The sequence below is a fragment of the Mus musculus genome, chromosome 2 (genome assembly GCF_000001635.26).
Source record: "Mus musculus strain C57BL/6J chromosome 2, GRCm38.p6 C57BL/6J".
NCBI classification, from domain to species: domain Eukaryota; kingdom Metazoa; phylum Chordata; class Mammalia; order Rodentia; family Muridae; genus Mus; species Mus musculus.
This window is the reverse complement of record NC_000068.7, coordinates 118,704,935-118,729,939: the sequence shown is the minus strand read 5'-3', so window position 1 is coordinate 118,729,939 and position 25,005 is coordinate 118,704,935. Positions and strand designations below refer to the sequence as shown.

Here is a 25,005-nt window from a genome sequence, read left to right as displayed (position 1 = left end):
GATGTGCAGGGGCTCCCAGGAGTCTCCCAGGGAGATCCAAGGCTGAAGGCAGGGCTTGAGGAGAGACACTGAGGGAGGGGTTGGAACACCTGTCACCTGCAGGAGTTTGGGAGCCGGTTTCCAGGCCGTTCATTCAGATCTGGTCTTAGAATTGCTTTTCTGGGGACAATTAATTTCTAAGCTAGCTTTCTTTGAGAAGTTCACTACTTTTATTGGGGGTGGGGTGGGAGGTGGGCAGGCTCTCTTGTAGCCTAGTCTTGAACTCCTGACCCCATCCCTCTAGTGCCAGAGACCCACAGTTTACCTTTTGATTCTCACTAACCCTAACTAACCTGTTCATCTAAACCTGTTCTCTCTTGCCCGCCCCTACTCTCATGCACTGGCTCCTAGCCAGTAGTTCCAGGGCCTGGAGAGGGTAGTTCACAGTTGTCAGGGGTGGCACACAGACCCCTGATGGGACCTGTTGCAGAAGGCCAGGGCCTCAGAGGGGAAGGAAATCATGGGTTAAGCTTCTAGCCTCCCCAACGGTGCTAAGCCATTTGATAAGAGTGCATTATTAGGTAAGAGGAAGTGACTGGGGCCTGAGCTGGGCTGGAACTGAGCCTCTGGGATAGATATGGACGATGTAAGGATCACAACACCTAGAACCGAACTGGGTTAGAGTGGGCTAAACCCTGAACAGGGGGCTAGAGCAGGCTCTGGTCTGCCTCTCAGAACCTCTCTCCTCCAGGATCTGTGTGTGAGGCAACACAGTGCATGAAGGAACACTCCAGTGCTGGCGGCAGCAAAGGGCCTCTTAGGCTGTGAGGCAGCTGCTGGGCAGTGGAGTTTTTAGGTATTCATTGAAAGGTTCAAAGATGCAGAGAAGTGTCATGGGTGAGAGGCATACTGCCTCACCTGGCTCTCATTTTCATGGGGAGGAAGCACTGAGAAAGAGGAGCTGGGTGTCCGAGAGACTTTGCTTATTCAAAACACTCAGTGCCAGCTGGGACCCGGCCCATCCCTGACTCCCACTTCCAGATCCCGCCCTCTGAGGACAGAACCCCTGCTCTGTGGAGGACCCTTTTCCTAAAGAACTGTTTGTGTTCTTGCCTCAGCCCAAGGCTCAGGAATGGTATCTCCCACCCCCCTCCATGATATATCACTTTCTTCCATTGGCGGGGGGGGGGGGTGTGTAAATCTGAGTAAAGCCTGTCTTTGTAACGGGGTCCTGGCCCCAACATTTCTAGATCTCATAGCCCGCCCCTCAGTTCACAGCAGCCCAGAGAAGGAAGCCCAGAGCAGGAAGTGCTGAGGCAGGGGGTGGGGGAGGAACTCCCAGGAGGGGAGCTCAGCCCCCTTGGGCAAAACAGCTACTGCAGCCCCCGGCTTCAGGAGGAGGAGGAGGAGGAGGCTGATTTACAAGGCAGATCAACTGGGCCCTGGCCTGAAGCTCTGAGTCCTGCATCCAGCTACTGCCACCCCGCAGGCTATAAGAGCACCCGACTTCCGGACCAGTACTGGGCGGGTGCCATGTGAGCCTAGCCTAAGCTTCCTCTCCTGTTCACCCTTCTTCCTTCTCTTCTCCTGTCCCCTGGAGAGGTTTGCCCAACCTCTCCAAAGAGGGACACTTGACATCATGTCTTTGCTCAACCCTGTTCTATTGCCCCCTAACGTGAAGGCATATCTGAGCCAAGGGGAGCGCTTCATCAAGTGGGACGATGTGAGTAGGGTTCGCCTCCCCCCCCTCAAATCCCCAGCCCCCGGGACGGTGGGGGCTGGGCTGCTTGGGAGCTTTGCAGAACGGAGGGTTGGTTTATGTCTTCCCAGCACCCAGGCGCCTATGTGTCTGTCACAACAGTCTATCTAGATAAACAAGTCTGGGGTGAGGGTGGGTGCTCCTGGCTGCTGTAGGGAAGGAAGCCTCTGTGTTTGGGAATAAGAGAGGGGGCTATGTGTGTTTGTGTGTGTGTGTGGGGGGGAGTCAGAGTCAGAAATCTTTGGACCTGATTTGCCCTTTTCAAATCCCCGAAGATGATAAAGGTTTGTTTCTAGTAACTTCAGTGTTGGTAGGGGGAATGCATGTCCCTCTCCTCCCACCTCAGCTGAGATCAGGAAGAGAGGTCAGTCAGGTCCTCTTCCCAGCACGGACACCCCAAATTTGCTCTGGCAGGAGGCCCATAACCAGCTGCACCATCCCAGTGTGCAGAACAAACTGTGTCCTGTCCCAGGGAAGCCATATTCTATCTCAAGCTACTACTGTGGCAAGAGTTACAAAAGGGCCGTGGATCCAGTTGAAAACGGGAGGCTCAAAGACTGGGGTCTGAGAAGGAACTTACTGACTTCTGCTTCCCCCATGGTGGCTCAGCTCAGCTCAGCCTTCTATTACCTGCCAACCTGTCATCCGGCCGGGGAGGGAAGACCATCTGCACCCCAGCCCAGAGTCTGCGCCTTCCTAACTCGTCTCTGGTCCTTCTGGGCTGAAGACACAGCCACTAACCATAGAATCTTTTGGTCTAAGAAGAATAAAATGAGAACTGTCACTCAGAGAGGGATAGGCCTCCTTAAGAGTGCTCTAGCCTGGCCTCAGGAAGGCCTGATGTTCTCAACAGCGCATGACATTTAGGAGGTCACCTACAATTACTTCAGCTCCCTGGATTGGCTAGTCTAGTTTCTCTATGAACTGAGGGGAGTCTGAAGCTAGACCCTTCAGGGCTTTGTTACGTTAAGGCATCTGGCTGTCAAAACTGTGGGGATGGGGCCCTGGCATGAAATGCTTTCTGTTTCTCTAGAAGTTGGTCTCTAGAAGTTTTGGTTGGTGTGGCATGGTGGTGGCATGCTGGTGACATGGTGGTGATGTGGCGTGTCTCAGAGTCTATGGAAGGAGGAAAATGACTCACAATGAAAAGTGAAGTGACTCTCTCAGTTCCTCTGGGAAGCCTGTATAACCTGAGGGGGGCTGTAGGTCATCAGGGATAAGGCATGTGATTCTTTCTCCAACCTGTGTGTCTGGTTGACCAATTCCCTTCCCCAACCCAGAGTGCTGTGTGGTCCCTGAACTCTGACTTGCATGAGCAAGAATGTCCCAAGCCCAGGCATGGGACACATGACCTATGAACCAGGTTTTGCTCTTGGATAGCTTTGGCACAGTTAGTAGATATATGGCTCTATATTGATAACTGTAGTAGAAAGGATAGAACCAAACCTGACTCTGTCTAGTCTCCCACAGCCCCTTCAGAACGTACTTAGAGGGGAAACCTTTCCTGGCTATAGAAAGAAACTCAGCAAGCTCTCAGACATGACCTTCACCCTTAGGCAATAGTCCAGGGGTCCCCACAACGCCCAGTCCTTTTCTAGGAACACATTAGAAGTGAAGCTCTAACCGTGCTTTGGCTTGCATTTTGCCCTTCTCCTTCCAGGATGAGGTGGGGGCAACTGCAGGCTTCCTGGAAAGGGGGGTCCTCCGTTCTTTCTCTTCCAGGGCTTCCTACGTGGGGCGCAAGGAAGAATGAGAGTTCTTTCTTGAATATATGCTGTCGACTGCTGGCTTGGAGTTTCTAAGCCTGACAGAACTTGACACTTATTCTTTCTCTGGTGACCTTTTTGATGATTTGGGGAGACCCTCCTCCATGTATTGGGGCTGGCTTGCTTGAAATCTCCCAATACCTCTCTATTCAGGGACTCACTCACGATTGTTTTCAGCTCCCTCTCACTGGTTTCCTCCCTGCAGCTCTGGGCCTTTTCTGCCCATTCCTCACACATGTGTCGGCTTTGGGTCCAGCAAACACTCACATTTTACTGTACAGGCAACTGCAATCAGAGGCAGTCTGCCCCACACCTTCTGGGTTTCCCAGCCTAGAGACCAGCTCCTGTCTACGCCATCCCACACTAAACAGTCTTAAGGTCCGGAGCCAGCACAGACCCTCCCTGGGGCTCACTACACAGCCTTTTTCCAAAATTGGCTTTCTTATAAAATCCTTCCCCCACACTCTAACCACCTGTAATGTGGGAACCTTTCTTGTTCCATTTCCTTGGTAGATCCTGTATTTGGTCTGGTGTGTCAGCAGCAATAATCATGCATTGCTGGAAACTTCAGTTGTAATACCTTGTTTATATACGCAAAGGCTATTAAAATAAATGATGGCCTATGTACTGTGTGAGTGGAGTAGGGATGTAGGCCAGTTTGCTCATTCGTTTGCATACTCACTCAGCAAACTCCAAGGTTAACCACTAAGCACCAAGTTCAAGGTCTAGCTGGCTCACAGCCCTTGGGATCCTTGAGTTCATAGGCCTTTCCCAGATGTGTGACCCAGTTCCTGTCCACACTTATTAATAACAGCACGCTTCAGACAATCTTTTGCTGAAGGGGTAAAGTGTGGGCTGGTCTTTTGAGACAGTTTAGGCTGAGAAGTTTTGAGGACTTCACTTTGGAGGTGGGAAGGAACTCGGTGTCTCTTTGGATCATTTGGACAGGATGGGCAGCCAGTGCTCACGGTTGAACGGAAGGAATCTGAGGATCAGGGCTGATGCTGGGTTGTACAGGGCCTTGGCTGTGAGGACCAGAGCTCGGGGCACACTTTCCAAGATGGCAGCAAGGAATCTTGGAGAGAGATTCTATCCTTTGGTGGAACCGTGACCCCTGAGAACAAGGAGGGGTAGAGGCATTGCTTGGTGTCCAGAAAGTGCACCTCTCCTCCAGGAACCCCACCTCCCTTCCTCAAGACCTCCCTATTGTTAGCTCAGAGAACAAAGGGAAAGACCTTTTTAATTTCTAGGAAAGGGATGAACTCTATCTGAATTCTTAGCCTGGGCCAGGAATGTTGGCCTGAGATCCGAGAGCAGATAGCTGACTCCTTCTTTCCCCAGGAAACTTCAATAGCCTCTCCTGTTATCCTCCGTGTGGATCCCAAGGGCTATTACTTATACTGGACATATCAAAATCAGGTAAGACACTACCCAACATGGCTCTCAGCTCCAAGGGATCCAATGAGCTCCGCTAGAACCCTGGTGGTATAGGATGGAGACATGTATGTAGGAGGTGCAGAGAGTGTAGCTCCTGGGGCTCTCCAATGGGCAGGGAAGGAAGGTGCAGTCATCTCATTTCATGGCTGCCCAGAGCCCACCTACTCTTAAGTTAGTATCCCTTGGAGAGATAGTTCCAGGTCATTACAGAGCTCAGGGCTCAGAGGACAGGCGCAGCCATTTAGAGAAACAGAAAAAGGCCTGGGGGTTGGAGGTGGGGGCCTCCAGGATAAAATATAGGCTGCAGATTGCAGCTCTTATTCCAGGGAAGGGGTGAAGAGTACTTCTCCCTAAATAGACAGAAGCTGATGAGCAGTAAGTGAAGGGAGGGATCCAGGAAGCCTGGGGCAGTCTTCGCATCTAGAGGAGGCAGCAGATGGGATGGGAAGGGATGTGGAAAGCCCTCTCCCCTCTGCGTCATTATTCTCCACTTGACCTCCTTGTCCCCACCTTTCTCTGCTCCCACTGGGAACTGCTACCAGGAGATGGAGTTCCTGGATGTCACGAGTATCCGAGATACTCGCTTTGGGAAGTTTGCAAAGATACCCAAGGTAAAGAGGGCCCAGAAGCAGCCACGAGTTGCAGAGGGCAAGGAGTGTGTCTCTCCTGGAGGTGGGGAGCCTATCTGTGTGACCAGATGGATGAGTCCTGGGCTGCTAGGCAACGAGGATGCCAGCTGAGGCCAAGGAAGGGTGGTGTGGTGGCTGCTGCTCAGCTTGCCTGGATCCTGAGGCTGGGAATTCCTGTCCCTGAGTATGCCAGGCGGTCTGGAACATGTCTTCTACCCCTTGCTCCCATCTTGGTGATGCTTTGCCTACATTTGCCTAAAGCTTGTGAGAAAATTGAAGGTACCGACAGTTGGAAGCAGTATTCTCTGAGTTAGGAGCTAAGAGTCTATCTTCAAACAAAATTCCCAGGATTCTCAGGTCCCACTGCGTTGCCAACCAAGCTCTTCCCATGGGCCTCTCCTTCCCGTGGCAGTTGCTGGAGCCAGGGATAGGGCGATGCTGAGGCCTGTGGTTTTGTGGTTCCTAGGTTCCATGGCCGTTCTGATAAGGAGATACAGGAAAAGACACGTTGGGTAAGATTGAGAGCTTCCCTCTGACTTACGGTGTCACTGTTTCCTACAGAGCCAGAAACTCCGGGAGGTCTTCAACATGGACTTTCCAGACAACCACTTCCTGCTGAAAACACTCACAGTGGTGTCCGGCCCTGACATGGTGGACCTCACCTTCTACAACTTTGTCTCTTACAAGGAGAACGTAGGCAAGGTGCATTGGCAACACCTGGGTAGAGTGCTGGCCCTTGGGAGAGCCTGCCCTTCCTGAGACTCATAGGCCTGGGCGAGGGGCTCAGGTGCACGTGTGGCCAGGAGCTTGACTTCGGGGCTCTGTGTTCTGTAGGACTGGGCTGAGGACGTGCTAGCTCTCGCCAAACACCCGATGACAGTCAATGCTCCTCGAAGCACATTCCTGGACAAGATGTAAGTGCCTGTTCCCCTCTTCCCCCACCTCCACGCCTGAGCTCAAGGGGTTGGCTTCCCAGCCCCCACACTGATGGGCCACTGTCCACCCCTCCAGCCTGGTGAAGCTTAAGATGCAGCTCAACCCTGAAGGGAAGATTCCCGTGAAGAAGTGAGTCTCCTGCGCTTGTCCTAACAGCCACCCAGCTCCCCAAGCCTTCCCTCCCTTGGCACGACTCCTCTGCTGCCTGGTACCTTTCTCTGCTCCTGCAGTTTTTTCCAGATGTTTCCTGCTGATCGAAAACGGGTGGAAGCTGCCCTCGGTGCTTGTCACCTTGCAAAAGGCAAAGTGAGTAGTTCTCCACCCCCAGTCAACTCTGCTAGTTCTCATTGCCACCAGAGCAAAGGTGGCCCGGGGGAGGGTGATGGATGGGGAGGGCAGAAGCCCATAGCTCCCCAAGCCAATTAAGCAGAACCTCTGGTGACTGACACTAGGCATAAAGGTGGGACCAGTGCGTGAGAGTGCGGTGCAGGAGGCAGTGTTGGGGAGGACAGCGACAGACATGGCGAGCTTGAGCTTTTCTATCCTTGCCTCGGGCATAGGAGATTGATGTTTTCATTGTGGAGATCAAGATAGGAGGCATCAGGGACAGGAGGCGGGCCACAGGCTCCAGGAAAGGACTAATGCTGCAGGGCGTTGGGGAGAGGGGCAGAGCCAAGAGTGGAAGCTGCCAGGGCACAGACTTCGGCTCAATTTGGAAACACATTCCACTTCCTTTTAATTAAGCAATTAATTTTTAATTACAAATCAGAAGTAGGGTCACCACATGAGATGTCTGTGTGATTTACCAAAAAAAAAAAAAAAGAGAGAGCTGTCTAGGTAGATAAGGCCCAGAGCCAAGGTCCAAGTCTGGTCTGGGGTGGTGTTGGATCCCTTTTGCACCTTGGCCAGTGCCCTTGTGTCAAGTCTCACCCCAGGAAGCATTTCCCCCCCGGGAAGAATTTAGGACACTAGAAGTGAGTAGAACTAAGACTCTAAGCAGCCATCCTTATAAACCACACAAGAAATGCGCCCCCATAGGCCCAGCTTTCGTAGCCATGGCGACCCCAAGTGCAGCCAGGTACACTGGATTCAAGCATGGGGCAGGGAGAAGGTGGACTGGACTCCTGAGGTGCCTGCCTGCTTCTAGTAACACCCGCCCACTTCTCTCCTGAGCTCATCCCCAGCTGCGTTCTCCATATTTGCTTCTTGTGTCCCCATAAAAGCCACTGACTGGCTTCGGAGGCAGAGCTGGGCTGGGGGAGATCTAGCCATGTTCTCCGGCTCAGACCCTTATCCTCCAACTAAGACTCGTGTTGATATTCCAGTGTGATCCTGAATGGCAGTGAACGTTTTGTTTTCTGAAGGGACAAAATGAAGAGAACAGGATCCCTGCATACTGTCCATCTAATTTCTTTTTCTATTTCTATAGAATTACGTACTCAGCTCAGACAATCTATGGTCTTTTATGTTGTTTATTCACTCAACATTGTATTTTCCAGAGTCATCCATGTGATAGTATCACTACTTCATATGTATATGTATATGTATATGTATATGTATATGTATATGTATATGTATATGTATATGTATATGTATATGTATATGTATAGATATGTGTTGTATATATACATATGTATATGTATACACATGTACTAAGTACATAATATATAGCAGTTATCATATTCCATGTTGATAGATATTTGGTTTCTCTCCACTCTTTGACTATTATGAATAATGCTTGTATAAGCATGTTGTCATGATTTAGCTATTAGTCTTGACATATCCAGGTGAAATTGTTCACATGACTATATGGTAGCTCTATGTTGACCATTTTGAGGAACTGACAAACTGTTCTCTCAAGTGGCTGCCACATTTTACTTTCCTGCCAGCATACACAAGGGTTCCCGTGTTCCTACGGGCCATCAACACTGCTACAGTCTGTCGTTTCTTTATGCTGTCCTAGTGGGAATGAAATGGTATCGCATCTTGATTTTAATTTGTATTTGCTTAATAACTAATAATGGTGAATTCTTTTCATGTACCTATTATTTCTGTGTCTCCTTTACAGAAACATCATTTCAAAGTCGTTGTCTTTCACTTCTTCTTCTTCTTCTTCTTCTTCTTCTTCTTCTTCTTCTTCTTCTTCTTCTTCTTCTTCTTCTTCTTCTTCTTCTTCTTTATGCATGTGTTTGTGGTGTCTGTATGTATTTGTGAATTTGTACATGTGTGGAGGCTGGAGGTTGATGTCAGAGGTCTTCCTCAATTACGCTCCATCTTATTTTTGAAAGACTTATTTTTTAATCATGTGCTTGTGTGTATCTGTGTGTGGATATGCACATGTGAGCTCAGGTGTCCTCAGGGGCCAGAGGCATCAGATCCTCTAGAGCTGGAATTGCAGGCACTGTGAGCTGTCTGTTGTGGGTGCTGGGAATCGAACTCAGAGCCTCTGCAGGATCAATGTTGACTTGTTCTTAACCACTGAGCTATCTCTCCAGCTTTCATCTCAGTATTTGAAGGGCTTTCACTGACCCAGGAGCTCATGTGTTCGAGGTTGGCTGGTAGCTTCAGGGATCTTCTTGTCTCTGTCCATTCCCAGCGCTAGGGCTACAGACACACACCGCAGAGACCAGCATTTATGTGGGTACTGGGGGTCTGAACTCAGTTCCTTATAATGCACAGTAGGTGCATGAACAACCAAGCCATCTCCCCAGCCTTTGGGCTATCTTTTTGTTGTTGAATTAACACTTAATGGATAATTGATTTGTAAATATTTTATTTTGTGAATTGTCTATCCTCTCTCCCTTCCTCTTTCCCTCCCTCTCTTTCTTCCTTAGCTATTAGCCTTCAGCCTCTTGATGGTGTCCTTACAAGCATACATTTGTTGTTGTTTGGTTGGCTGTTTTTTCAAGACAAGATTTCTCTGTGTGACCCTGGCTATCCTGGAACTCCCTTTGTTGTCCAGGCTGGCCTCGAACTCACAGAGATCCATCTGCCTCTGCCTCTGAAGTGCTAGGATTAAAGGTGTGCACCACCACTACCCAGCAAGCATGCATATTTTAAATTTTGATCAAATCTGATTTTATTTCTTTGTGTGTGTGTGTCTGCTTTTCCCAATTTCTTGTCTTTTGTTTGATGTGTGTGCACGCCTGTGTGTGTTTGTGTGCGCGTGCTCACTGGGGCTCTTGCGTATCAGGCAAATTACTCTGCTCCTGTTGTACCAGTGCATTTCTCCCTCCAGTTCCTCAGGCTTTAGCCCTCACAGTCCAGGGCTCTACTGTTAGGTGCACATTTGTCTATGGTCATACTGTTTCTTTAGAAACTTTGTCCTTCACTTACAAAGTTAAAAAGAAATTAACAGCCTGGGACCCTGGCAGGCAAGCAGGGCCCCTTGCTTATGACATTTTGTCCTCTTCATTCTGCTCATGCTTAGTTCCAATCTCATTCCAATCCCGGAACTAGCCACTATCCAAAATCACCATCAGAGCAAGCCCGCTAACGGGCACTGCAGTCAGGCGGCAAGCTCCTTGAGACGTGCCCGATGTGTCTGCCGCCTGTCTGCCTTGAGTAACTCCTCTCCTATCAGGCCCTCTTCCCCAGAGCCGGGTGGGAGGTCGTGGTGAGGCTTAGCTCTGAGGAGGTGAGATGAAGGCTAACAAGGTGATGGTTCTTCCAGAATGATGCTATCAACCCAGAGGACTTCCCAGAATCCGTGTACAAGAGCTTCCTCATGAGCCTCTGTCCTCGGCCAGAAATCGACGAGATCTTCACTTCCTAGTGAGTTCCTTGGGCTGGGCGTGGAGTCCTTCCTTCCACCCGTCCTTTTGGGAATCACAGGGTTGTACAAGAGAAGAGGGTAATCCAAGCCTCCAGGTCCAAAGGGCATACACCTGTGCCTCTCTCTCTGGCCTGCAGCCACTCTAAAGCTAAGCCCTACATGACCAAGGAACACCTGACCAAATTCATCAATCAGAAGCAGCGAGACCCTCGACTCAACTCCTTGCTGTTCCCACCAGCCCGGCCTGAGCAAGTTCAAGTGCTCATTGACAAGTACGAACCCAGCGGCATCAATGTGCAGAGGGGTGAGGACCAAGGAAACCTCCTACTTCCCGTAGTCCCATGGCACCCTGAGGGCTGAGTGACAGCCGTGACTGCTTGCTGTTCACTGTCTCCCAGGCCAGCTGTCACCAGAGGGGATGGTCTGGTTTCTCTGTGGACCAGAGAACAGTGTGCTGGCCCACGATACACTGCTGATCCACCAAGACATGACACAACCACTGAATCACTATTTCATCAACTCCTCACACAACACCTACCTGACAGGTGGGTCCTGGAAGCCTCATGCTGAGCTGCTCCCGGCCTCCAGATTCTCCACAGATGCCTCTCCACTACTGCTTGTCCTTCTGACAGGGCAGACTATGAGGTAGCGAGGGGCCTGGGCCTGGCTGTGAGTGACATCCCTGCCCCTTCTTTCCACTGGTTCAGCCGGCCAGTTCTCAGGCCTTTCCTCGGCTGAGATGTACCGCCAGGTGCTGCTGTCTGGCTGCCGGTGTGTAGAGTTAGACTGTTGGAAGGGCAAGCCCCCTGACGAAGAGCCCATTATCACCCACGGCTTCACCATGACCACAGATATCTTGTTCAAGGTGGGTCTTGGGGTGTGGGAGCTGATGACAGTGGCCATCAGAAAGAGCCTGAGGTTGGGAAGGGAAGCTGAAGGGAAGAAACATCTGGAATCCCTCAGGCTGTTGGGAGGCTACCATGGCTATCTATCTAGTTTTATGTGTATGTGGAGACTAAGTAGTGGGGAGAAGCTACCCTCTTCACGGAGTTCCTTTCTCCTCTAGGAAGCAATTGAAGCCATTGCAGAAAGTGCCTTTAAGACCTCCCCGTATCCTGTCATCCTATCATTTGAAAACCATGTAGACTCGTGCGTATCCTGGTCCAGCCTCTTGCCTGAACCCCCAACCCCCAACACACGCACATATACTGTCCCTGGCCTCTAGGCATCCATTTAGTCTCCTTCGGACCTCAGCATCTCCTTCCTCTGTTCCTACCTGCCCCACTTCCTGGGCCCCTGATCTGGGTTATCAGGGCACAGAAGATGGGCAAGAGGTTGGTGCTAAGCAGCCAACCCCTACCTGAACTTTGTTTCCTGCTAACAGACCCCGGCAACAGGCTAAGATGGCTGAGTACTGCAGGAGCATGTTTGGAGAGACCTTGCTCACAGATCCCCTGGAAAATTTCCCTGTGAGTGTACAGTCTTGTGGGGCATCTGGAACCAGGTCAGCGGGACAGAGATACTTGAGTTTATTCGATGGATTGATGTGTCAGAGAGTATGTTAGAATTAGGAGTCTACCAGTGTCAGAAACTTGGTTGAAAGTTAGGCATGGTGACAGCACTTACATTTGAGAGGCTACTGCAGGAAGATCTCAAGTTACATGCTCACCTGGGCTGCATACTGAGACCCTATCTAAAACAAACAAACAAACAAACAAACAAACCCAAATGTCACAAGTGCTGTCCCAGGCTTCTGACCCTCTTCATGAGGAGGCAGACAAGAATCCAGGCCAATTACAGCCAGCGTTTGTTTGGGAAGCAGTGCTCGGAGTTAGAGGATCAAGGCAGGCTTTCTGGAGGGGTGCGATGGGTAAGGTGAAGTCTGGAAGATGACAGAGATTCAGTGAGCATGTGAAAAGAGCAGTCTAGTCAGAAGGAATGGGTGAAAGACACATTTCTGCTGAGGAACAGGTAATTTCAGTCAAATGGGAATTCAAGACACAAGGGGCAGTGGTTGGAGGCGAAGCAGCAGATGTAGGCCCACACCACAAGGACACACCACAGGGGGAGGCAATGGTACCCACCTCTTCCCTGTCTACAGCTGAAACCTGGCATCCCTCTGCCCAGCCCCGAGGACCTCCGGGGCAAGATCCTCATTAAGAATAAGAAGAACCAGTTTTCTGGGCCAGCATCCCCCAGCAAGAAGCCTGGTGGGGTGGCTGAGGGCAGCCTCCCGTCTAGTGTCCCTGTAGAAGAGGACACGGGTGAGTGAGTAAGGGCAGTGGGGTGGGGTTTGGGGAGAGCCAGGGCTGATAGAACTGTGTGTGGCAGGGTGGACTGCTGAGGACCGGACTGAGGTGGAGGAGGAGGAGGTGGTGGAAGAGGAGGAAGAGGAGGAGTCAGGAAACCTGGATGAAGAAGAAATTAAGAAGATGCAGTCGGATGAGGTGTGTGGGGGCAGTCCCTCTGGGTGGACATGGGCGATGGCGTTGGCTCTGTACTATTTCTTTTTCCACTCTCCCCCTTGTCCTCTAGGGCACAGCAGGCCTGGAGGTGACAGCTTATGAGGAAATGTCCAGCCTTGTCAATTATATCCAGCCCACCAAGTTTATCTCCTTCGAGTTCTCTGCACGTATGTACGCTAGTATAGGGTGATCTGGGAGAGAGGGCAGGCCGGGTTCAGGAACAGGCTGTCCTGGTTCAAGAGTGGCCTTGTGAGTGGCATGAAAGGAAGGGACCTGCTCCCTCTTGGACTAAGGGCCTTGTCTATAAATACCCAGCTTAGGAGTCAGGCAAAGGGCTTAAGTGGCAGTGGCTCCCAGCATTGGACTGAAGAACTTGGCAGCAAACAGAATGTCCTGGTGTGTGTCAGTGACAGGCAGGTTGGTGTGACAGGCCACCTCAGCCAGGCCTGTCTGGAGCTTCTGCCATTTCCTAAGGTTTTGCAGCTCCCACGCCTGAGCTCTACCAAGTGCTGCCCCAGCTCTAAGCCTCGGCCCTAGAGGAAGAGTTCCTGGGAGAACACACCTTTAGTCCTCTGTGAATTTGAGGCCATCCTGGTCTACAGAGCAAGCCCCAGAACAGCCAGGACTCTGCATAGAGAGGCCCTGTCTGAAGGGAAGAGAGCGCCCATGAGGGGGTGGAAAGCAGAGCAACCTCCAGAGGCTCATGTACTGCATCCGATCCTTCCCTTTTTGTGTGTCGCCATGACACTTGCCCTGATCTTTCCAAGATGCCCTTGAGTGCATTTCCCACTCTCTGCATCTAACCAACATGAGCACCTTTCTGAGCATTTGTGTACATGTGGATCTCTGCAACACTGACTCCCCATATCTGAATTCCCAGCCTGTTCTGCTACCTAGGCACACGCAGGAGGTGTTTGGAGGGTGTGGGGTACTACCCTTACTATACAGCTCCCCTATGCACCTGCCGATTGCTTGCACATTTCACTCCCTGTGAACATCACTGCCTGGGTATCCTTAAGGTTTCACCAGCCAAGGTCCCCGGGATGGGGGCTTGCAGGAAGGCCTGGGGTCCTGCCAATGGCCTTGGCCAGCACCTAGACTCAGGTACAGCTATAATATGTGAGCTTTGTGTGTCCCAGGGGTACAGACACGTCTCTTCCAACTACGTGCCCCAGCTGCTCTCTCGCCAAGTGCGTGTACCATGCGTTCCTGTTACCCTGGAATCGGCCGCATATGTCCGCCACACCCTACGTGCCTATCCATGGCATATGGACCCCACTCTTTCTCACCGTGATGCAGATTTCCTCCTGCATGTCCACAGTGATGTCCCTTTACCCCAGCACATTTGTCGGCACACATTCCTCTCAAATCTGGCTGCTACTAGGCCCTCAGACCTCAACAGAATCCTTGGTTGGAAACACCACTCTATGGGGGAAGTGCCCCAAAAGGAAGGTGGGGCTGATAGAGGAGGCAGCCTGATGTGGACTCCCTCCCTTTTCTCCCTTGTACAGAGAAGAACAGAAGTTACGTTGTCTCTTCCTTCACGGAGCTCAAGGCCTACGAGCTGCTCTCCAAGGCCTCCATGCAGTTTGTGGAGTATCCTTGAGGCTTTGCCAGACAAGGTCCCTGGTGGGATGGGGCTTGGGGGAGGGTCTGGGGTCCTGCTGGTACAAGTGGCCTTGGCCAGCTCCTATACTCAGCGACAGCTATAATAAACGCCAGATGAGCCGTGTGTACCCCAAGGGCACACGCATGGACTCTTCCAACTACATGCCCCAGATGTTCTGGAATGCTGGATGTCAGATGGTTGCCCTCAATTTCCAGACAATGGGTAAGAACACTTCCAAAACCAGAGAGCCCTCCCCTGGGCCTCTCACTACCTCCCCAGAACCCTCCCCTGGGCCCTGCATTCCCAGATGCCCACCCTCAGAACCCTCCTCTGGGCCCTGCTTATCTGATCCTTACTCCTCCCTGGATAAAGAGCTTTGATGCCTACTGGGTGTGGTGTTTGTGTAGGCTCTGGGAGCATACCCTGGTAGTGAGAGCACTTTGGGGAGGGGCTCATTCCCCCATTCTTGTTCAGCTGTTCATATATCGGAGCATACATAAGACATGAAGGCTGGCATGGGTTCTGGCTGCTCTGTTTGGATGTCACATCTGTGCCAGCTCTCCCAGATCCTCTGTGAATTTGCAGTCATACCATTATTCCTTGCTTACTTTAGGTTGAAGACCCTTCCTGAAAGGCTAGGTACCCCCAAGGGAATGGGACGGGGCATGAGAAACTCTTACCTTCATGATCTACCTAAACTCCCCCATTCCCAAGACAAAAAAAAAAAAAAGGCTTGAAAGTATTGAAAAGAGACTGAGACTAGAACCAGGTTACACCATCCTCACCACATCCTCTCGTCCCCCCAGACCTGCCCATGCAGCAGAACATGGCACTGTTTGAGTTCAACGGGCAGAGTGGCTACCTCCTAAAGCACGAGTTCATGCGCAGACTGGACAAGCAGTTCAACCCCTTCTCAGTGGACCGCATTGATGTGGTGGTAGCCACCACCCTTTCCATTACGGCAAGGCCCAGGGCTGACAAATGGCTGGGAGGGCTGGGCTCTTGAAAAGAAGGCTAAAAAGCCCACCCCTCTACCTCAACCCCCTTTCCTGATATCTTGAAGACTTCAACCCCAACCAGTTCCTGCAGTAGCAAGTTGCCTTGGAAACTGCCTCCTCCTCAGCATTGGAGTCTGCCTCTTGGTCCCCATGGAAACCAAGGGGAAGGGCTGAAACTCCCGTGGGGGGAGGGGAGAGACAGAGACAGAGACAGAGTCTGGCTATGCTGGGCAGCAGGAGCCCAAGCTCCAGACCAGGGGGTAAACGTTTGTTGCTTCTTTCTTGTGTGGGTGGCCTGCCTCTGCTCGGAAGTCCTGGAAAGCACTCAGGTCCTTAAAGTGTGCCTGCAAATCTTTTTTGGTTTTGTTTTCGTTTTTCGAGACAGGGTTTCTCTGTATAGCCCTGGCTGTCCTGGAACTCACTCTGTAGACCAGGCTGGCCTCGAACTCAGAAATCTGCCCGCCTCTGCCTCCCGAGTGCTGGGATTAAAGGCGTGCACCACCATGCCCGGCATGTGCCTGCAAATCTTGAGTCACACCGCTGCTATTTGATGGCCAATGCTGAAGGGGGATCATCACAATACCCACTGTAGATACTTAGCCTTATGGGGACAGAAACCCCACAGGCACAGGAATCAATTGGAATGGGGTATCTAATGCTGGCCTTCCCCTGGCTTCTCACCCTTAGATCATCTCTGGGCAGTTCCTGTCAGAGCGCAGTGTACGCACCTATGTGGAAGTGGAACTGTTTGGCCTCCCAGGGGACCCCAAGAGGCGGTATCGAACCAAGCTGTCACCTACTGCTAACTCCATCAATCCTGTCTGGAAAGAGGAACCCTTTATCTTTGAGAAGGTGCTAGGCGTCTGTCCCTAGTTCTTCGCCTGTCCCTAACATTTAAAAGTCCCAAACTCAAGTTTGCAAGGTGTGTGTGTGTGTGTGTGTGTGCATGTGAGTGTGTGTGCGTGTGTGCATATGTGTGTGTGTGTGTGTGCGTGCGTGTGCGCGCTCGCGTGTGGCGGAGGTTGCTTGTACACATTAGGATTAGGGATAAAAACATGAACTCTCAGCCCAGAAGCTAACAGGTGATGGGGTTCTTTGTCTCCTTGGACACTGGTTGGCAAAGCTACCAGGGCTGTTTGCATGGCAAACATCTAGTCCATTTTCACATGTAAGCCTGGCTCAAACTGGAAGATGCCTGTATGTACCGTAGGGCATTGCTTCTGCCTATCCTTACCAAATCTAGCAATGCTGGCCACGGTCTCAGCCTGGCACTTAGTGAGACTTCTGGAGTCAAGGAGAGGGGCTGCTTGACTCCCCACTGTCTGCTCCTCAGACTCTGCTGTCCTAAACTACCATAGATCTTGATGCCTGAGCTGGCCTCCCTCAGGATAGCTGTGATGGAAGAAGGCAGCAAATTTCTTGGACACCGCATCATCCCCATCAATGCCTTACATTCTGGTAAGGGACTGGGGGTCTTAACTACTCGCAGAGTCTGAGACAAGAATAGCCTCCTGTCTGGGGGCGGGAGTGGCCTTCAGGCAGGGTCTCCGAGGCCTCAGCTTCCTCCCTCGTGTTATCAGCTTATCTGGGACAGGAATAGACTTTCTCCAGGAACTCTGCCCACCTAACAGAATGCCCATGATCTTCTGGAGTCACTGTTACAGATTTCTGAGCAGCTGGCATCTCTGGGCACTTAGAGTGTGTGAGAGGAGCTGGTGAGATGGCTCAGCGGGTAGAGACACTTGCTGCTAAGCCTAATGATCCGAGTTTGACCCTAGACACCCCATGGTGAAAGAGAGAGACCCGGTCGGTTCCCACAAGCTGTCCTCTGACCTCTGCTTGCGAGTGCACGCGCTCACACGCAGAGTAAATAAATTAAAATGTAATAAAAAGGTGTGAAGAGCTTATAACACATTCTCAGAATAAACGCACACACGGCAGATAGATGAGGAGTCAACCAAGTGTTAACGTAGCCTGCCCAAAGCCACACAGTAGGGAAGGATAGGGAAGGATTAGAACCCTGGCCTTTGACTCCAGAACCAGAGGTCCTGAGTGCTTGCTTGTGCTGTGGTGCTGAGAGCTCTCGCTTACCACCCACCTCACCGTGTTCCACAGGATACCACCATCTGTGCCTGCGCAGTGAGAGCAACATGGCCCTTACCATGCCAGCTCTCTTTGTCTTCCTGGAGATGAAGGACTACATACCTGACACCTGGGCAGGTAGGAGACCTGTGCCTGGCCCCGAGCTGTCAGCTTCCTCTCCATTCACTAAGCCAGTATCTGAAGTGGAACGAGAAAGGGTGGTCGGTGGATCCTTCCGTGCCTTAAACTCCATACACATTGCTCATGTCCTGTGTTCCCAGATCTTACAGTAGCCCTTGCCAACCCCATCAAGTACTTCAATGCCCAGGATAAGAAGTCCGTGAAGCTCAAAGGAGTGACAGGAAGTCTGCCCGAGGTCTGTGTGGCCTGGACCACTCCCAGAACCCTCCACGAGCTGTGGAATGAGTGGGGAGGGGCAGAGTCCCCCACTCAGGGAAAATCGTGTTAGAGCCACCGTTCTAACCAGCCACCCTCACACAGAAACTCTTCTCTGGGACACCTGTTGCCAGTCAGTCCAATGGGGCGCCAGTCTCGGCAGGCAATGGGTCAACAGGTAGGTAGTTCTGGGTTCAGCTGCCTAGATAGCTCTGCACCTCTCTCACCACACACCTAGTCCCACTTTCATCCGGGGAGGGAAGATCTGAATCGGAAGCCTCAACACTAAGAAAGGGGGAGTTGCTTAAACTACAACCCCGCAGGAACCAAACTGAGGTGCCTCCAAAGCACCTGACAGTCCAGCTCTGTGCTCTTACAGCGCCTGGGACCAAGGCCACGGGGGAAGAAGCTACGAAAGAAGTGACAGGTGAGGCCTGCTGAGCCATGTGATCGTGGGGCAGGATCTGGAGGGAGGGCCTGGGACTTTGGCTGGGGTGGGGGTGGCCTGCAAAACTGGGAGGATGCTCTGGGCCTCATGGCACCTCAAGCCATGCCTCTACAGAGCCACAGACCGCCAGCTTGGAAGAGTTGCGGGAACTGAAGGGCGTGGTGAAACTGCAGCGAAGACATGAGAAGGAGCTTCGAGAGTTGGAGCGCCGTGGAGCCCGGCGCTGGGAGGAACTGCTGCAGCGTGGCGCCGCACAGCTGGCGGAGCTCCAGACCCAGGCAGCAGGCTGCAAGCTCCGCCCAGGCAAGGGCTCCCGCAAGAAGAGGTACCGGCATCGGTGGCCCCCTGCCCTCTCCGAGAGTGGTGGAGCCTGGTTCACCGCCTGTACCCTCGTGGCTTCCGCAGGACCCTGCCCTGTGAGGAGACCGTCGTGGCGCCTAGCGAGCCCCACGACCGGGCGGACCCGCGCGTGCAGGAGCTGAAGGACAGGCTGGAGCAGGAGCTGCAGCAGCAAGGCGAGGAGCAGTACCGCTCCGTCCTCAAGCGCAAGGAGCAGCACGTGACCGAGGTGTGGGACAACAGCGACAGCGGCAACCAACCCCACCCTTTCTGCACAGCCAAGGGCTTCTCGCGAAGCTAACTAAGCTCCTTCCTCCTTCGCAGCAAATCGCCAAGATGATGGAGCTGGCCAGAGAGAAACAGGCTGCTGAACTCAAGACCTTCAAGGAGACCTCAGAAACGTAAAGTCAAGTCGTAAAGTCGCCTCTTGTGACTGCCTGCCCCTACCTCCCGCCAAAGGCTGCGATCCACAGAATCTCTCCCCCCTGTCTGTCCGCAGTGACACCAAAGAAATGAAGAAAAAACTGGAGGCCAAGAGGCTGGAACGGATCCAAGCCATGACCAAGGTCACCACAGACAAGGTGGCCCAGGAGAGGTAAACCCTGAAGGGGAGGCCCACCTGAGCAGCCTCCAGCTGGAAGAAGGTCAACCCTACGAGGGCTCCTAACTTGATTCCCATAGATCTGCCTCTGTCTTGGCCCTTCACAAGTTAGTTCTATAGCTGTATCTCTCAGTCTCCCTTGAGCAAAACCCAGATGCTAACACTGCTTAAGGAAAGAAAAACAATGAAAGGAAAACCGTGCACAAAGAGAGGGAGATGGAACCTACCGGTAGCAGCCTGTTCCCTTAGATGTCTGCATTTGCCACTGTGCCCACCCTAGATGACTTTCTGTCAGAGTGTTTTAACGAGGAAGTGGACCCAGGACTCTCAATAGTTCTTCCCCATCTTCCATGTTGGTCTCTCTGCTCCTCCCTGCTTCAGTGATGGAGTTCTTGTTTGTCGTACCCTTAGGATAATTTATGGACTCTGTCCCTTTATAAAACTCCAATTGTATCAACAGGCTCAAGAGAGAAATTAACAACTCCCACATCCAGGAAGTGGTCCAGGCTGTCAAGCAGGTATGCAGGGCCGTGTCCTTCCCAACCATTCTCACCATAGGTTTGTGTGGGGGATGTGAGTGTCCTTCCTTTGAGCCCTGAAAGCAGGCTGCCCAGAAGTGTCCATGCAGCTAGGAATGAGAGGAAGTTTCCCAAGGTTCTGGCCTGTGGGTGGAGCCTGCCAGCCAGGAGGGACTGGCCTGGGAAACATGAGTTAGCAGGTCCTGGAAGAATGGGATTGGATGGGGCGGGAGAGGAAGGCTTCCTGGGGCACCATGGAATGGAAAGGGGAAGGGAAACACTGCTGAGAATGGACCTAAAACTCCTTCCCTGGGCACTGCTGACCACAGTAACAGGTCTGCCACCTACTGTGGCCTGACCTCGTGTCAGGCACTATGACAGGGGCTTCCTGTGGACCAGACATGTGATCCTTCACAATCCCCAGTGCGATTACCTCACTTTACACATTGCAAAAGCTGCCCAGAGGTTAAGGAGTTTGCCCCAGAGTCTCACTGCTGGCTAGCTGAGATGAAAGCTGGGGTCCAGCCTTTATGCTGCTTGCCTGTCTGTCTGATTCTCTGTCTCTTACCTGAACCCAGATGACAGAGACCCTGGAGCGTCACCAGGAGAAGCTGGAAGAGAGGCAGACAGCCTGCCTGGAGCAGATCCAGGCAATGGAAAAGCAGGTGAGAGCTCTATCCTGGTCCCAGTGGAGCTAAATGGGTGGAAAGGGGCCCAACCCCAGGGGCTCCATACAAGAGGTCAGGGGAGGGGCCCATCACACCTCAGCAGTGGGCCACAGGCAGGTTCTCATGGTGTCCCAAGGCCCTGTCAAGTGAGGCATCTCTACAGATTTCTTTGCTTGATGTTTCTCCTGGAAGGTTCTTTGGTGGGTCTTACTCTCTCCATCCCCTCCCAGGCTCTTGGAAGTCCCGAATAGAATGGGCATCTTAGTGTTCTATAGTCTGGGGCAGGCAGGGCCCCCTCCTGAGCCTGGTAATGGTCCCTGCTGTCCCTGCAGTTCCAGGAGAAGGCGCTGGCAGAGTATGAGGCCAAGATGAAGGGCCTGGAGGCTGAAGTAAAGGAGTCGGTGCGGGCCTACTTCAAGGACTGCTTCCCCACCGAAGCAGAAGACAAGCCTGAGAGGTCCTGTGAGGCCTCTGAGGAGTCGTGTCCACAGGAACCACTTGTGAGCAAGGCAGACACTCAGGAGAGCCGCCTCTGATGCCAGCATCTCGCTTCGACATTTAAGCAAGGATGTCCACACTCTTCTCTGGAACATGGTCCCATTTCCCAGGAGAAAGGGACCTTAATACTCAGATAAGGCAGGGATTAGAGACTATCAAGGGCAAGGGTCCTCATGGAACCTGGGTCTTTTCTAAGCTGGCTTCTTCTGTCTGTCCCACCTGTAGTGCCATTGAAGGCAAAGGAATATGGACCAAGAGAGAGGAAACTGGGTCCTGGCCTCCCCTCTGCCTTTCCTAATGTACAAACGGGCGCTCCACTTGGAGCTCCGTTCCCTTTCCTGGACACTTGGCTTTGCTCCCTGGAACCTTCCCTCTTGTGGGCGTGGCTCCAGCAGAACCAAGTCCTCCTGCCTTGATGCATGCCTTGAAGCAGTACCTTACACAGGCTTCTAGGCTGCATCTTGGGCCTGCCTTGAGTACAGAGCATTTGCTAATGCCTTAAGGCAGAGCCTGATACTGCCTCAAAGCTCTCTGGGAATGGCTACTTCCAGAATGGCAGCCAAGGGCCCTGCCCTCACCTCCTGCCTATGGAGATAGATGGCTTCCTGGGAAAGCTTTCTCAGCTGCCCCTCAATTGATCAAGTATTGGGGGTTTGGGGGCTACACCTGCTGGCAAAGGGAGACTAGCTTCTAGAGTGCTCTCTCCAACTCTGAAACTGGTTCACCCTCTTTTCTGGATCTAGGTCTGGCACTTCCTGGCAGGTGCGCCACCAGTCTTGGGTGGGGGCTTGAGTTCATCGTCATTTTCTTCACTGAATTTATTTATTTTTCTCCTTCCTACCAAAGAACCCAATCCCAGAATCCCCTGCCTTAGCCTGGCCTCTGTTCTCCAGTTAGGAAAAGACAGGGGGAGTGGAAGGCCTCTGAAGCCAAGCTGCGTGAGTGGAGTGTGGGGAATGGATCCCTTGGGGGCTACAGAAAGAGTGAAGGCTCTTCTGGGGCCCTGTCAAGTGGCCCTGCCTCTGGCTTCCCTGTCTGCTGGCCCTGATGCCAGAATCCTTAAAAGATGATGTTATTCTCGCTTCTCTACACCCCCACAGATATGTTCCTTCCTTGTCTCTCCTGACCAGGGCTGGAGCAGAAGATCCCAGTACAAAAGTGCACCCACCCTCTTGGTAACCCCAAACCTTTGAGCCGTCTGGGCCTCTTTAGGAACACCGAGAGTGACCACACACACACACAGAGACCTGCCCCTGCTGTGGTTGGATCCAATAAACTTTCTGGAGGCATAGCTTGTGGGCCACACCCCCCAGCTCCGTCTCAAATCCCAAATGGGCCAACAGGGCAGGGTGATGCTGGGAAGAGGTTGTTTTCTTATCAGAGAGTTACAACAGATGCCAGTAACTGTGAGCACCTGTGTCTTTGGAAAATGAATAGGGACGCCCTCCCTATCCCTCCCAGGGCCTGACCTCACAGGTCCCTGGCCACAGAGTAAAGCTAAGACCTGTTCATTCATACAACTAAAGCCTGGCCTCTGTCAGGTAGTCTCCCTGTCATAGCTACACTGGATACCATCAGGGTGGGATAACCACACCCCGGGGCAATGCCCTGACATCAACCCATTCCCCAAAATCCCATACTGCCCTTCCTTCCTCAGACCTCCCAGGGATGTAACTTTGTGGAGATGAGGAGCCAGACTGAGGGGAACTCACTGAAGCGGGTGTGTGGGCTCAGTCAGAGCCAGCAGGGCCCACTGGGCAAGTAACCACAGTCAGTACCCATGAGCCCACAGGGAAAGCCCACCTTCAGTTCTCCTTTTGCCAGGTCGGGTTGCAACTGAGCAAATGGGAAAGAATTGCAATCCTGCCTCCTGAAGGGGCCTCTGAATGGCTTCTCAGGCAGGTCTGCATACCCACTTGCTTGCTTTCAATCTGATGCCCCAAAGGGCTGGTTCTACGCCCTGGAGATAGGTTAATCTGTGGCCACAGGGGGAAGTACAGAGGAAGAGTTGATGCCCTCCCTTGGGCACTGGATAGGTAAAAGACACCTGCGTTCCATCCCTGTTGTGCCATAGGGCCAGGTTCCCTTTTCACTCCTGATTTCCATTTGATATGGAGAAGGGTCCTCACCCCTCAGGAGCCCCATGGTTGACTCAGTAGCAGATCCTCTGCTGACTCACCCCACCCCCCTTGCACTCACCCCCCTCCCAGCTCCCTGCAGCTCCAAGGCACGTGCCACTAGGCTCAACCCTCAGGAGCTAGCAAGTACAATGTGACAGGGTGAGGGGGCTGGTGACACTTGAAGAGGAAAGGAGGGGGCGGGAGGGGCAGTTACAGACAGACAGACTTGCACACTGAGGCACCTCTGGGAGGAAGCCCTTTTGCCAGCCTGGGGCCTGCAGGAGGAGAAGCTGGGCGGGTGGAGGGAGGAGTGTGAAGCGCCTGCCTGCCCCCTGCCTGTATAGCTCCTTCTCCTGTCAGCCTTCAGCTCCCTAAGCGACAGCTTCTAATTCCGGCTGTTGGAGCCTCTGTGCTCCACAGTGAAATCTCTGGGTTTTTTTTTCTCCCCCCAGCTTTTGCTGTTTCTTTTCTGTTCAGAACATAGTGAGCCAAGGGTAGAAAGTCAGAGCAAAGGCTCTAGGTTCTGAAACCTGGGACTCACTGCCCATCTGGGAACTCAGCACAGACCAGAGTGAGGCTCTGAAGACTTGACCAATTTTCCCACTACACCCCACCCCCAAATACATTGTTTCCTTCCACCATAGGCAACAGGGGCACAGGCAAAGCTGAGCTGGTTCAGGGAGGCACTTGGGAAGAGGGGCTGGGGAGGTGGGGGAGGCTTGATGCTTTTTTTCATGGAGGTGCACAGCCTAGCCTTCCTCTTGATCCCAAAGGCAGAAAAAAAAAAAAGGGAAGAAAGCATTTTTCTCTCACGATGAAAACAGGGAAAACTGAGTCCTAAAAGGACAAAAGCCTTTCTTCTGCTTAAGGAGTGGGAGCATGCCTGTCACCTTCCTGGGAGTGGAGAGTGTCACCTGGATGCTGATGGGACGGACTTTGAGGTCCCTCTAAATGGTGCTTCTCCAACTGGCTCCTGACCCTGTGTGGTGCAGGCGGAGTTTCTGTCTCTGCTCCCTCTGCACAGATGGGACTGTGCAGGCCTGGGTTGACACTGCCAGTGTATGACACAGGCTGAGACCTAACTCTCCTGCCAAGAAATGCGTGGGGGCTCAGTTCACCGACTGTGCACTTAGTAATATGCCTCACAGGACAAAGGGGAGCATGAGTCCCTGTTGTATGGTCTAGCCCGAATCCACTCCTAGGCCATCCTGGAGCCTAGGTAGTCCAGAAGACACAGATGCTCCGGGGCCTCCCCAGCCCCTGCTCCCCGGGGCAGAGCACTCCTCACAGAATCCTCAGGCGTGTCCCGCAAAGCAACCAGACTGGACACCCCCTCCATTCTTCACTGGACTTCCTTTCTCTTACAGCATAGGACCCCTGAACACAACCCTCCACATTGTGTCTGTTGGGTGCCTTTGTCCCTGTAACCCCTCTGCCTGGCCGTCTTCCTTGTTTCTTAGCCTGCGTCTCTCATCCTTAAAGGACTAACTCTGCTGTTGCCTTCAGAGGATCTTAGTTCCCTCTCCTTCCCATCATTTGTCCTTCCATCCAATGGCTGTTTTGAGTTTGCATTTAGCAGATGTTCTCAGTCCTGGGTTCGTCTTCCTGACTGAGAAGACAAGTCTCATTCATTCAGTTTGTGCATCTGTGTTTCCCATTGCTGGAAACACAACCATAGGGTCTCATGTAGCCCAGGCTGGCCTCAACCTAACTGTAGCTGAGGATGATCTTGGAACTTCTGAGCCTCCTGCCTCCATCTCTCAAGTGCTGGGTTGTTAGCTTATAGCACCACACCTGGCTTCATCCTGGGAATGAATCAAACCAATCGTTTCGTGTATACTGGGCAAATACTCGACCAGCTGCGAAAAGTCCCTAGCTCTTCACTTATTCTACAAATAAACTCCATTTCAACTATTCTCAAGCCCTTTCTCTAGTCCTGGGAGCTTGTGGGGCACTCATTGTAAGACTCTGCTAGGCCTTCA

The 25,005-nt window shown here is 52.3% G+C and overlaps 1 protein-coding gene across 7 annotated transcripts; it reads left to right on the top strand.

Annotated features, from left to right (window-relative positions):
• Positions 1 to 1,278: 1,278 nt before the first annotated feature.
• Positions 1,279 to 24,937, top strand: Plcb2 (phospholipase C, beta 2). Of its 7 annotated transcripts, none has more exons than XM_017316357.2 (32): positions 1,281 to 1,514; positions 4,846 to 4,923; positions 5,484 to 5,552; positions 6,132 to 6,272; positions 6,405 to 6,484; positions 6,582 to 6,635; positions 6,737 to 6,812; positions 10,180 to 10,280; positions 10,419 to 10,585; positions 10,680 to 10,826; positions 10,989 to 11,146; positions 11,348 to 11,430; positions 11,666 to 11,750; positions 12,383 to 12,545; positions 12,613 to 12,728; positions 12,817 to 12,913; positions 14,258 to 14,342; positions 14,453 to 14,577; positions 15,162 to 15,316; positions 16,041 to 16,205; positions 16,712 to 16,811; positions 17,469 to 17,573; positions 17,717 to 17,811; positions 17,937 to 18,009; positions 18,211 to 18,258; positions 18,394 to 18,604; positions 18,685 to 18,847; positions 18,943 to 19,019; positions 19,118 to 19,213; positions 19,680 to 19,737; positions 20,316 to 20,402; positions 20,738 to 24,937. In XM_017316357.2, exons 3-32 carry the CDS (start codon positions 5,487 to 5,489, stop codon positions 20,939 to 20,941), a joined length of 3,381 nt encoding a protein of 1,126 aa, XP_017171846.1. In that variant the 5' UTR covers positions 1,281 to 1,514; positions 4,846 to 4,923; positions 5,484 to 5,486; the 3' UTR covers positions 20,942 to 24,937. The 7 variants fall into 7 exon arrangements, 6 of the variants coding, with proteins under 6 accessions (XP_017171848.1, XP_017171846.1, XP_006498998.1 ...); NM_177568.2 differs by having other exon boundaries at positions 1,502 to 1,702; positions 20,738 to 22,423; NM_001290790.1 differs by lacking the exon at positions 5,484 to 5,552 and having other exon boundaries at positions 1,502 to 1,702; positions 20,738 to 22,423.
• The last annotated feature ends 68 nt before the right edge of the window (positions 24,938 to 25,005 follow it).